The 13,848-nt window shown below is 41.9% G+C and overlaps 1 protein-coding gene across 4 annotated transcripts in view; it reads right to left on the minus strand.

Annotated features, from left to right (window-relative positions):
• The window catches only part of SEMA5B (semaphorin 5B), a 282,391-nt gene that overhangs the window by 120,210 nt on the left and 148,333 nt on the right, over nt 1–13,848 (minus strand). For all 4 annotated transcript variants that reach the window (XM_064661407.1, XM_064661406.1, XM_064661408.1 and 1 more), the window contains exon 5: nt 623–722. In XM_064661407.1, the coding sequence (XP_064517477.1) occupies nt 623–722 (100 nt within the window). The remainder of the gene's footprint in view (nt 1–622; nt 723–13,848) is intronic.

The raw sequence follows: 13,848 nt of genomic DNA on the forward strand, positions 1-13,848 counted from the left end.
TTTGTAAGAGCTTGCCTGTGCTCATCTTCTGTGTTTCCACCCCCCTCGTATGGCATCCTAAATAAAAACAATGTTTAAAAATAAAGGAAAATATATGCTAATTATATACAATAGGCCCGAAGAATAGAGTTGCACAAAAATGCATTGGGTGAGGATCTGACTGTATCAGCCACATGAAGCAAACAGGCTCTGAAGTGAATTCTAAGAGAGAAGAAAGCAACTATTCACATTGCCACTAATACAAAGGTGAACAGATGAACCTAGTTCTGAGGGAAAGTCTGGCCACAGCAAATAAACCATGATGTCAAATTCTGTGCTGGCAGAGGGATGGCGCAGAATGATTTACTGTAGCTCTTCTAACATTCACAATACTGAGTGAGATGCCAGCATTCTGCTTCATTAACCAGTCATTTTGATTGCATCTTTTTTTTTTTTTTAATTCTAGTAATTTTCTCTTCTTTGCAATTATACTAGACATCTCAATCTCTCTACATAAATTATAGCTTTCTTTTTGAGGAGGAAACTGGCCACATAAGCTGGAAACACACTCTCCTCTGAAGCCAGAACCTGAAGGGAAAGAGCTTGAGCAGCCACCCTAGACTAATTAAAAGATTATCTTTACCTTGCTCCCACAATGAGTTGGTTCCTGTTGGCATCCAGTGCAAGCTGAGAAAAGTCATGCACACCTGGATAGGTGAAATTCGACACCCAGGGCTTCAGATCTGCAATGAAAATGAGAAAACAGAAAATAATAAAGCTGTGAGTTCACCCGGACATCCGCTAATGGATTTCCTACCGAGTCATCTGTCAGGGGAAGGCTAATTAATAACCTCTTTAAAGGGCTTCTATTCATTATGATTCTCAGCAGAATGTGCAAAAAACCCTCACATAAACACAAGGCCATCTCAGCACTTATTTTCACATTCAAAATGGAGTGTCAGCATTGGTTTCAGAGACAACAGCAGCTCGATTTTACTTCTGTTAAAACTGAGGAAACGTCTTCAGTGCAAGGATTAAGTGGTGTAAAGGGACAAGGCTGCCTGCCATAACACCTCCATAGCCTTTTCTTCTGTGCTAATCAAAAGGAAACTGCTGCCCACCAGAAACAGAAGGTAAGGCCAACTGATGGAGAACCAACTTAGAGTACAAGTGATCTGCACTCAGGACCCAGCTGTTCCAATAACAGGTTTTACCTTCTCTTTCAGGTCTTAGCTTCTCTTCTAGGTTTCACTTTACCTAACATCTCAGATCCCTATCAGTAAAATCATTCCTTCATTTTTAGATGGTGGGGTGTGGGGTGTCATCACAGCATTTTTGTGGCTGAGTGATTGCACCAGCTTGAGACTGGCTCTATCAACTAGCTTGCATTTGCCAATCTAGGCAATTGTCCAAACTGCAATCACACGGGTTAAATGGAAAGCAAAAGACTTGCCTATACTTTGGTCACAGAGGCAAAACTCTTCTAGAAGCCAATATATTAACACAATATCAACTGAGAGATCTAGGACAAGTAGTCCTGTTGTAATAAAAAACACACCTGTTTAAAGAAAAAGGTAAATTACTATTTTTAGGGTACTCAGACGTGATGCTAGGGCATTCACAGGATCCCAGCTTTCAATACCACTACCGACTTTGACCTTGTGTGTATTAGAGATCACAGAATTTCAACCTCTCACCTTACAGCTTTACAGCACAAAATAACTGGGAATAGATTTAAATGTATCTTTCAGAAAGTCATTCAGCTCTACTGCGAAGACTTATCTTGAGAAGTGTTAACTACTATGGATGTAAAATACATGGAGAATACCAGATATCTCAGGGAGTCAGGCACAAATGAGACCAAAGGACCCTCTGTGACCTGTTGACAAGTAACTGCCTCATTCAAGGACTGGATCCAGGAGACTTAACATGAAAGGTAATATCTTCTGGTCTCATGCCAACAAGATACCAATACACAGGCCAATGATCTGATGACTCATAACAATAATGATATAGTTCAGACCAGTTCAAAAGAGCTCTGAAAAAACATGCTCCACTGTCATTTTATATCCCCAATGATAAATTGAGTAGTCTCACTGAAGGCAGTCAGGTTTGAACGCTTTGTTGTAGGCATTAGTTCCCATTTCCATAGGGGTGAGAGGACAGTGCTGATGAGGAATCTCATTAAGGCCTTTGTTGTCTTGGCATGTTTCATGGGATTACAGATGTGCAACAGTATAAAACCTTTGATGCAGGGATATTTGTTGAGCCATTTCAAGTCCTTTCTCCCTCCAGGGATGGATGAAATTTAATCGAGCCCTTAAGTTATCAAAACCTTAAGAAAACATATAAATAAAGTCCCTACACTCTACATGATCTGCCTCTCTTTCCAAAGCAGGATCTTGTTCTGCCTCTGTCCTGAACACCACCATGTTTCATAGCAGCTCCTAAGGTCCCTCACCACGGAGCTGTACACCATCAGCCCTGGTTCCATGCCCTGCCTAACTGGATGCTGCCAGGAGCTGTCCAACAGCGAGACCTCCATCCTCACAATCTAAAAACTCCGTTGCTGGGAGCTGGAGGCTTCCAACCCTTCTCAGCATTCCCGTCACACTGCATAACCACACACAACACGTGTACCTCCTCTGCTCTTCAATGAAAAGGCATGAGTTAAGGAATAACTCAGCCCGTCTAACCTTCAAGCATCTCCACCTCCTACACTCCTCTGGGACCCTTAATGATGTACTAGCACCAGGGAGGCATCGCAGTTTCACCTCTGGCATTCTCCTAACTAATGGGGCTCTGACTTCTTTTCCTGTAGCTCTTTAGCTGCAGAGACATTTCTGAGCCAAGCAGCAGAACCAGCAACAATAACACCTTTCAGGCAGGTTAGCCGGCTGACACGTGCTGCAGATCTTCTGGCATTTCTGCTGGCTGACGGGGGTAGGATTAGGGGATTGCTATATAATGATGATACCTTTTAAGGATCCTGCTTTTAGGCCATAATTTCTCTTGTCATTTTACCTCCTCTTCTACCAACTCTTCCCTACTAACTAACCCACTATTACAGTGCAGTGGCAGGAAGAATATGTCTTCATCTGCTGCTCTAAGCAAAAGCTCCTCACTTCAGAGAGGTACACTCATCAGTTCTTCCTTTTAATGGCAAGCTCTGACAAACTACAGGTAAAAATAATTTTAAAAAAATTAAAGGCAGTAGTTTGCTTGAATCTTTCCAAGTTGGTTCAAATGTCAATCAAGCCCAAGAAATAACAGGCAGTGTCTTGATTTCTATTACTACTGCAGGTGGTACAACTTATAAAGAAACCCTTCCCAGTTATTAAATTAAAGGCTGAAAGGCATGCATCCTCACAGCAAAATTAAGCTTTTATAGGCATGTAGTTGGAGATTATTAAACCCAGCATGGTCCCAGATAAGAATGTATAAATGCAAGTTGTCAGAATTAATGCCAAACGGCACATTTTCCTTCCCAACTTTCTTTCCTCCTGTTAAGAGGGAACCAAGAGTCAGAACATGGATCTTTTTTCATTCAACACATTCAAATCTACTGCTCAGACCACAGGCATCCCTAAGGACAGTTTCAGCCCTTCACTCTGAAACTAGCTGAGTACTGCAAGGTAAGTGCTGCCCTGAGTCTATCCCATATTAGCTGAAGTTTACACATATGGACCCAATGAACTCCAGAGATTGCTTGTATTTGACCTTCCTCTGAAGGCTGATTTTTCCAGTGTTGACTCTTTAATTTGGCTGGAAACCTTCAGTGCTGGGGCATGTTTACATTTGCAAAAGTATCTGTTTAAAAACAGTATGAAAAATTAAAAACCAAGGCTCTGGCTTTGCATGTCAGCAGCAGGAGCCGGAAAGCTAGGAACCACATGGCTTAGGGGGAAAATGTTCATCAAGGCCTCCTTTGTGCTTCTCATCTCTAATCACTTCCAGGGGGTTAAAGATCCACACTCTCACTTCCTTCACACAAGAAGCAATGAACAAAAGCTTAACAGTTTCCAAAACCGTCCATCTCCAGATATTGATTCAGAACCTCTAAAGCTCTGCAAGTCCCTCCACAGCTCAAGGTGGTTCAGGTATCCAGCTGCAAAGAAGACAAAGCTTCACAGGAAATGTAAGTCTGGAGACACAGCTGTGTTCAGGCTATTCTGCATGCCTAAGACAAGGTGAAAGGATGCCCTCTGCCATTTCAGAGGGTGGTCCCTGCAGCCTGCTAGCACATTGCTGTGCTCTGACTTCCTGAGAATACAGGACTGGGATGAGGATTACTCAGCTGCACAAAGAACAGTGTGCCAAATTGCAGGAGCTGGGCTTAAGGGCCTGATCCAGACACTCTTCAAATCATTGGCGATTTTCCACTGAGCTTGATGGGGTTTGGATCAGCTTCTAAAGATGTGGTAAACCTGGTAATACTTGAGTCTTCATCTCCTCAAAATCAGCTGCTCCCCACCTCATCCTTACTCTGTGTGTTTTGGAGGAAAGAAATAGGTAAACACTGAGTTGAGACTTCCCTATCTGAAGGGCAGCATTTACTGCTTCATCTCACTTAAGCCCCCTTGTTGCTCTCATCCCGAGCAGGCTGCAACAGCTTTGTGCGTCCAGCGCACATCACACAAGAGCTGAGAGGTTAAATGTCCATGCCTTGGAATTGCCAACCCACTGCAAGGTGCACCGAGTACGGCTACCCACTGTGCTATTCATGTTGATATATCTTGCAAAATAATTCTCAGCATGGATTTCCTAGTCTGAAGCAAAAGAAACTAAACTGAACAGGACCAAGGATTTTTGTGTAAAATGCTCCTACTTAACTGTGCTCCTATCCTAGGATTGCAGAGAAAAGCTTCAAAGAGATCATAAAAAGACCTTAAGGGAAGAAGATAGGGAAGTTAAACAAGAAGGAAGATTCAGAGGGTCCCCATTCCAGAAAAGACAACCTGAACCCCATACCTTACATAAAGCTCCTGTAAAATAGGCTGATTCAACAGTAAAAGTTTGTGCAATGAAGTAGAGCATACATGTAGCACTTTCGTCCTGTAAGACTCAAGGGCAATAAATAAATAAATACCTATTGTGCAGATATTCAGATCTACTTTTGTGCAGTGTTAACTTGACCACTCATTAAGTGCTTCCTTACTGCCTCAAAGTGGTCTCTTCTAAGTTCTCTTAACTCAGTTTACTAGTTCATGGCATGCTTAATTACTGTATGTGAGTATTTTAGCACTCCTGGTGAGGCCCAGATGACAGCCATGACTTCTATAACTTGTACAGTCTCCTCCCTTTTTGGTTTGCTTCAGTCCTGGCCCAGGGAAAATTATGTATAGTTGTTGGCAGATACTCCAGTTTGCTAGTACTCAGGCACTTAGCTCTTTTTCAGACCATCCACCAACCTGAAGGACTCTCATTGCTGGATCCCGACCATGACCAACAGATGCAAATCACCTTGTAACATAAGGTAAGGCCTCAGGATGTCTCCTTGGTGTAGACTGAAAAAATGTCCCCTTTTCAGAATCAGACCTACCATCTCAGACCATTCTCTGCTTCAATTATCCTCAGTATTCAGAGCATTTTTCATGAAGCAGACAGTTGCTTGCTAAGAGTGAGGTCACAGTTTCCAGTCTGTGTGGGCCACTGACCAGAATCCATCAGAGACAACGCAAACAAGGTTGTAACCAAAGCTCAGAAGGCTAATGACTACCCATCCATGCATGCTACCACCTGTCTTCTCAAATGCTGCAAGTGTGGACCCTTCCAAGAATTCATAGAAGTTAAAGGGAAATTACAGCATTATCTTTATTGAACTGACAATGAATCATATTTTAATATCAGCTTCATTTTATATTTTATCTCTCTGTTGTAGGTCACACCACAGGTTACTGCAATAGACTTTGGACATTAACTTTCACTCCCACCCCATGCTGAGCTGTAAAAGTAGCCTCCACAATGCAAAGCCACTCAGCAATTTAGCAAATTTATCAGGGGAGGGAGAAATCTTTTGCTGTGCGGGCAGAGCTGAGCAAACAAATGTGTCAGCACTCAGAACTCAACTTTACTTATGAGGCCAAAAAGCTCAATCTGGCTTTACCCCAGAAGTCCTCCTACACATACGTATCACCCTGCTGTCTTGTCTTCCCATCACCACCTCCACCTCATTACTGGTATTCTCTTTCTTTTAACCTGATCCGTTGAAATCTTTAATTGTACATTAAATACGTCTTCATCCCAAATGCTGCAATTTCTAACTTCATTGTCTTCCTAAATCTCTGATCTCCACTCACAGCTATGAGGACTCGGAAGACTGTTGACAGAGTACATCCCCTTCTACAAAATGGGCCAAACCAGCAGGTTCCTTCTCTCTCCCCTCAACATCCAAACCCAACTCAGATGTTCTTCCAGATGTCTTATTTTTACGGTTTCATTCAGTTTATCCTTCCGACCTTACATTCACCTCTCCTCCCACTCCCGTTTTCTTTTCTCAAGCAGTCTTCACCTTTTACCCAAATTTCTACCTCATTTCCTGCCCACTCAAACCCACATTTCTACCTCATTTTCCACCCACTCAAACAATTTTTCCTGTCTTGACCAACTACGAAACTCCTTCTCTGATGAGAGAACAATGAGCTAAACCACGAGTGGCCTGCGGGTCACTGTGACAGCAGTTTACAGTGAGCCATTCCCTTTCCATGAGATCCAAGAAGCAAACTGTCCAAGGATATGTGGATAGGAAGTGACTGGATAAAGAAAGAATAAGACTTTCTCCCTTAGTATCATAAAAGAAGGAATAGTCCTGTCCCTCGGCTACCAAGGAATAGAACAAGACAGAAGAAAAGATTCTGTTTTTTACCATCCTAAAGTGGAAAAAAAACCCCAAAACAAAGATTCAGGTCGCACCTCCACAGAGACATAGGAATCACAATAAGTATAGTAAGCATTTAAAGATATGTGAAATGTGGACGATTTTGTGCCTCTCCCCTTACAGTTTACAGCTCCTCCTTGAACCGACCTTGCTGAGCTTCTTCCATCTCAAAAGAGAAACGACATCTGGAGATGTAGACAAGGTCCCAAGAGCCCAACAGTCCTCTGTCTTGGGCAAATCATGAAACTATTTAGTGTCTCAGTAGTTCCGATTATTAAATGGGTTTAGGGATACTGGCTGGTGCATCATCTAATTGTCTGAAATGCAGATGATGTACAGGAGTCACGAAGTATGGCTATTGCATACCAAGCATTTTGGCTTTGTTTCCTAAATTTTAATAATTTCTTCAAAACAAGTGTTGCTAAATTGTTTCAATATGGAGAAAAAAGAACTTTGTCCAAACCCAATTTTTACAAAAGTACAATTATGACTGCTTGTTTATTTACTTTTTTATTATTAATATGGACCAGCTGGCAAAACACACCAATATAGGAGGAAGAATCCAATTCAATCGCAGATAAAGAAAACACCAGATAATAAGCATGAACTAGTGCTTACTTCCAGTAGGGGACATGTGCTGGTAAGTTGTCCTGGGGCCACCTCAAGGAAGGATATTGAAGGACTGCAATTCACATCCCCAATTTGCACATTTCTACAGTATTCAGCAGTTCTGCTCCATCAGGGAGGTCAGTCTCACCCCATTCTCAGTTTCATTTGGCTTCCTATTTGCACACGGTGAGGGGCAGGCAGAAGCTCAGTCGAGACCTGCCCCAGGTAGAGAGCCAGATGACTTCCAGGAGCCAGAAGACTCTCCACTTAGTGAATCCCCAGGCCTCAGGCTGGGGATTGGAAGAGAAGTCCTGTAACATGAGAGGTTCTTCCCTCTTCAGCGTGGCTCCTATTGCTCAGACTCCCATAAGACCTCAAACCCCAGATAACGTAGAACCATTTAGCTTGAAAAAGACCTCTAAGATCAAGTCCAACTGTTAAGCCAGCACTGCCAAGTCCACCACTAAGCCATGTCTGTAAGGGCCACATCTACTTTTCTTTTAAATACCTCCAGGGATGGTAAGTCCACATGCATTGTAGGTCCTCACTGGCAATGGCCAACGAAGAGCAAGAGGGGATGGCACATTGCTGGGGGTGTTGGTAATGGATGCATGTCCATGAGAAATAAGTGTGTCCATTTGCCCTGCCTGAGATTGACAGTACCAAAGGTGTGTGTCTACATAGCACAGGACTTTATGGAAAGAATGGATTTGGCTTTCCTCAGCAGTCTTTCAGCTGGGGCAAACAATACCCTTACACTGCCTCCCCTCCTCAACAACCTTGCCTGCTGCCCCATACAGCACTGCATGGTCCCATTATCACCTTGTGAAACTCAGCTAACTGGTGCCACACACAGCCTCAGTGCTAGCAAACCCAGAGATTTCTTGTTCTCTTAAGGACATTGCAATGTTTAAGTATTGTGATCCATTGTTTACCGAGACAAGCCCTGCAGCTGTCACGCAATCTCCCTCCCTGAGAAAGATAAAGTGAGTGCTCATGCATCACTTGCAGTTTCCTATGACATTCTGATCAGTATAATCCCTCTTTTCAGACAGGAAAGCAAGCTGCATCTTGGCTCCTACCACCACTGCAGTCTGATGGGGAAAAAAAACAACGCCGCTTTGTCATCATTCAAGGATCCTTCAGTCTGATTCCTCCACATCTGGAGGCAAATTTTTTTCACTTCCTTACAGTTACATGTTCACATCAGCCACTTGTGCCAGTAGAGGTGGTACAAGATTAAGGACAATCATTTTCACTAGTAATAAGGTAGGAGAGGGCAGAGAAAGCAGGGCTAAACTCTCCTTGAATTTCACCTGCAGGTAGCCAGATCTGCCACGGAAGCAGACGTGTCTGATTGTGACGAACATCTGAAGCAGAAGGTGATCCTCTTTGCTGGCTCGCCAGAGACTGAACTGGAGATGCCCAGTCAAATACACAGTTTGTGCTGTTTAACTGCCAGGCTTACTTCTGAGGACAAAGGTCCCACCGTGAGTCAGTTACAGCAATGAATGAATCAGAGCAGAGGCTGTAAATTCCTGAAAGTGTTTTGAAATGAAGCTGTTCTCATTAGGATCAGTATTTTTAAATTGGACACTGGCTAATGGTAGTAAAGAATTATCAGAAACTATATTTTGTCAATGGCCTCCACCTCTTTTACTGAAGTGCTGTAAAACTGCGCAATCCCCATGTATAAAATGCAAATCTGAATTTTGCAACTCAAGCACTTCCACTGAAATACATTGTATGGATCACCCAATATTATAAAAAGGAAAGAATGGATGATCTATGAAGTCAGAGCTCTTTAAGCCAAAGGAAGAGTTTCTTGAGGATTTTATCTGCACCTCCCAAAGCTAGAAATTATCATAAAAACCTCTAACCCAGTCTACTGTGTATTGCAGATCACAGACTTTCATCCAGCTAATCCTATACTAAGCCAAAGAACATGTTGGATTACTTAACCACTTGAGTCAGCCATATTAGAAGAAACAATTTGTCCAGCTGGATCTATCAGCGTTCTGATAGTATGACACCTTAGAAACAAAATTATATGGTAGGGTTTCCATTTACAGAATTGATGTTCCAGTGCTGTGCACTTTGACTGTGGCCTAGCCCTGCACATTAGCATACTCTTGGTTTCAAGTACACAATCCCACTTTAACATAAGTACTTGACTTCAGTGCTTGACTGAGCTCAGACTGTTCGTAGCCTTCCAGGGTGAACCCCACATGATTAAACAAGAATATGTCTTATGAGATTGCTGATACTAAAGTGAACTTTATCAAAGCATAATGACACCCTTGAATGGAAGGTTTCAGGAGCATGTGATATATTAACACTCATCAGAAGATGTGCTAAATAAATGAGGCCTGCTGTACCACTGGCACACAAACTCGTTCAGTTAGGGAACTACACTAAGTAAACTTGAGAATAAGGCCTCTGTAAGGCATGTCTTTGCTTGCAACCAAACCACAGAAAAAGAAGATGAACACTTCGCTTTACTTTCCACCCTGTTTCCTTTCTCTGGTGCCTGGGATCTGAAAAAAGGCTGCCCATTTCTGTGTCCCAGATCCAACCCCCATGCCAAAGACAGGAGCACACACATGCTGGTGATAGCTGCTGCTGTTAGCCCCAGTTACATCAGCAGTACCTCTGGGAAATATTAATAAGCTGCTCTGCTGGTGACATGAGGTTTTCATGGCCTCAGTCCACACATAATACACTGGAGCACCTGTTCTTCCATGCTGTGAGCACTGTGAGTCTATGTCACTTGGTCATGCTGCTGAGGATGCCCCCCTCTCATCAACACCACCACCCATGGTCAGAGGCTGCTCCTTCTCTTGAGCTATTGTACCTCTTCAAACTTTTATCTTCCCTCATTGCAATATATGAGTTAATTGATCACTTTGCTTCCTGAAGCTTCACTGTAAAGCCTTCCTTTCTCCCCTGTTGTCATGATTTATTCCATCTAAAGCATTTCGTGAATGAAGGGCACTCTTCCAAACCCCCTTTTCTTCTTGAGGCCCCAAGAAACAGCATACTGAATAATTTTTTCAATCAAATCTCATTGCAATTATTTGTGAAGTGCCTTGGACACCATTAATGAGAAAGTGTCAAAGAACTAGCATCATTACTGTTATAATTATTATTATGGAATGAAAAATATATTGAGAGCTGTAGGGTGTAATTTTCAGAAGTTTTGCCTGAAAGCAAATTACTTCTCTAACCACTGTATATTTATGGCTTTATCAGTCATAATTTTCAAAAAAATCTAAATCAAATCTAAAGAAGAACATACCAGCTTCATTTGCCACAGTTCTATTTTTCAAGATTAAAAAGAAAATTGCCACGAGGCATGCTTAATGGATATAAAATCCATACTGAAATGCACTGAAGGTTAAGTATTCTGAAGCACCCACAGGATTCCACCACTTTCCAGTCAACACTCCATCACTAGTTAACATTTGGACTCCCTGTGTGGACATTCAAGGGCATCAAGGCTGTGAGCTAGAAGACAACTCTCCTATAGTGTATTTTGCCTTCCCTTTGATGCTTAGCCAGATACACTTCTAATATTTCTCCCCACAATCTTCATCCTTTGTTAACTAAAATTTTGGTTTGGGTTGTCAAGATCTCACTTGCTCAAGGAAAGTGTAAATCTTTACCAGAATTTCCTAAGAGGCTTTCCTAGCTGGCCTTTGGAGTTCATGAATGCTAATGTGCTTTTTTCCCTCATCAATATACAGGAAAGGGAATAATGTATTAGTGACCAATTCAACGTTAGTGGTGGTGTTTGGTGAAATGTAAAGAACCTTCTAAAGAAATAAATCATATCTTATTATCCTTCAGCCCACAAAGTTAAAACAGCTTTTGCTTTCAATATAACAAGCGAACACTTAGCTGCTCCCCACAGGTTTCAGTGTTTGAAGCTGGCCATGTTTCAATGAAATGTTCTTAAAAGAAATAAAATATTGAGAAAATACATAGCAACCTACATTCTAGTCACCTGAATCACATTTATCTGGTAGGGAGTAATAATTACAGACAGTCTGAAGTAAAACCCCAGATATAAACACTCCCAAACTAATTCATTTTGAAAACCTGAGGCAACAGGCAGAGAAACTTGTCTGCATCTAGGAGAGATTGAGGATTAGACAATGGATCAAATGCCACACATTGAGAACTCACATCAGCCATGATGATACAGTCTGCAAAGCTGAGATTTGCAGTCCTGAGAAGATCTGAGATATAAGCTATTTAACCAAGTCCACCTCTCTCCTCTGCTTCAACATGGGATCAGTTGAAGTGTTTTTATGGATGAAGACAGGCTGCAATTATTAAAGCAGAGACAAATGATGTTCTTCCAGCTTACCCTAACTGCCATGACCCAAGGGAGAAAGCCCTGGGAGACAGAACAGAGAAAAACCTGGGAAGTCTATCGTACTTTTTCCTGAGCATAGTGATTTAATGGATAAAACTAATGAGAAATAAATAATGGTAGAAACTGCAAGTGGAAACCTGTCTACAACTCATTTGCAGTGGAGTTGTGAATGTCCAAATGATTCATGAAACACAGATGAGTTTGCAAACTCTTAAGCATTTCCTTGGTAAACAAGCTGAAACCAAGCACTCTGCAGGCATTACAAACATCTATACATGTCACTCGTGGCTCTGGCTCTCGAAACAACAAACCTTACATAGTATTGGTATGGAAGATGTTTCTGGCTTTCCCAAGAGGCACGTTACAAAGGAACTCCAAATGTCTTTAATGAATAGCAAAGGTGCTTTATGTCTAAGAGAGAGCTGTACAACAAGTAACCAGGCCAAGTATGACACAGGCATCGCCCAGTTGCAAATGGAGGGATTGATCTATTGTTTATAAGATGCATATGGAAAATATGAGAAAGATGAACATGATTGACAAAACCTAGAAACAATTTCTCTAGTGTTCAGATTACCAGAGTGGTCCACAGGGGAGCTGTGCCAGGATGACAAACTGTTTTGTGAAATGGGACTTGGATGCATGTGTTCATGCATGTATAAATAAAAAAGGACGCACTAAAGATATACTTGACTTGTTTCACTAATTTCTCAACTCACTGAAAAATAAACGAGCATGCAAGACCCTTAATGTAGCTACCCACTCACAGCCAAACAGCTAATAAAACACCAGAAACAGCCTCCTGGGAAGTAGAAGATCATTTTCTTATTGATCTAACAAGGGAAATCAAACTTTAACTGGATTTCCTATAAGCACAGAGTAGAACAATCTAATTATGAAAAGCCCAGACTGGGTACGTTATTATTGTTGGTGAATTGTACAATGAGCATCATTTATAAGCCCCAGGGAAATTGGGGCACCATTGTGTTAGTTTGGTACTGTGCAAACACACAGGACAGTGCTTGCAGCACGAAATTCCTAACCTGTCCCTCACAATCTCTATGCAGGCTGCTAGGATAAACTATTCAGCTTATGGCCCCTTCCCAGTCTACATCTCTCCTGGCAGTGCAAACTTTATCTTTAGAATGTAAAGTATATTTAGAGCCAGAATTTATGTCCCACGACTTGTCTAGACCTTTTTCTCTAGGTCGCAAGTAGCAGCAGGTGTTTTGGAGAATGAGCTCTGTAAAGAAACAGGCATTTTGTCTGAACACAGCTAAAGTAAAAGCATTTTGAATATGTAGACTCCTTTCTCCTTAAATGAGTAGGGCCTGTACTGTCCTCTGTCTTTCTTACCACTCTCATAGCAATAGAAAGAGATACCAATTCAAACAGATGGTTGACTAGTGTGGATGAGATACAATAAGCACAACATAGAAAATACATAACTTCTCAGGAAATAAGGGCAAAGATAGACAGAAAGAAGTTTTACTTGGGATTCTTCCATGACAGGGATATTATCCAGCCAACTGGATGTTAAGAATATCATCATCTAGGGGTAAAGTACAACAAAAAGAGACTGAGCACAAGCAAGGTGGGAACTGAAGACTAGATTATACAAAACATGCTATGGCATCCCATTTGTTTGGTGATGGGAAACCTGGCTAGCAAGACTGTGAAAAAGAAGCTATTCAACCCCTTTGTAACATAAACTGTTTTCTTAACCTTTTCATTCTGGCAGTAAATTAATGCATCCTGTATGACTGAATGGCCAGGGGCCTTATTATTATTATGGTCCATCCACTGAAAATTGCTGATGTAACATAATCCTTTCCCCTGGCAGCAGGAGCATCAGCAGGGCTGCTGCTGGGGTCATTCTTTCAATCTTTACACATTCCCATTGCGTACCAGGTTGTGATCCATGAGACAATGCATTTGGAGACCCACAGAAAGCCCACGAGCCACACTGTTAAGCAGAGACATCCTCAGAGCAATCTGGAAC

This window comes from Pseudopipra pipra, chromosome 7 (assembly GCF_036250125.1).
Source record: "Pseudopipra pipra isolate bDixPip1 chromosome 7, bDixPip1.hap1, whole genome shotgun sequence".
In the NCBI taxonomy this organism is placed as follows: domain Eukaryota; kingdom Metazoa; phylum Chordata; class Aves; order Passeriformes; family Pipridae; genus Pseudopipra; species Pseudopipra pipra.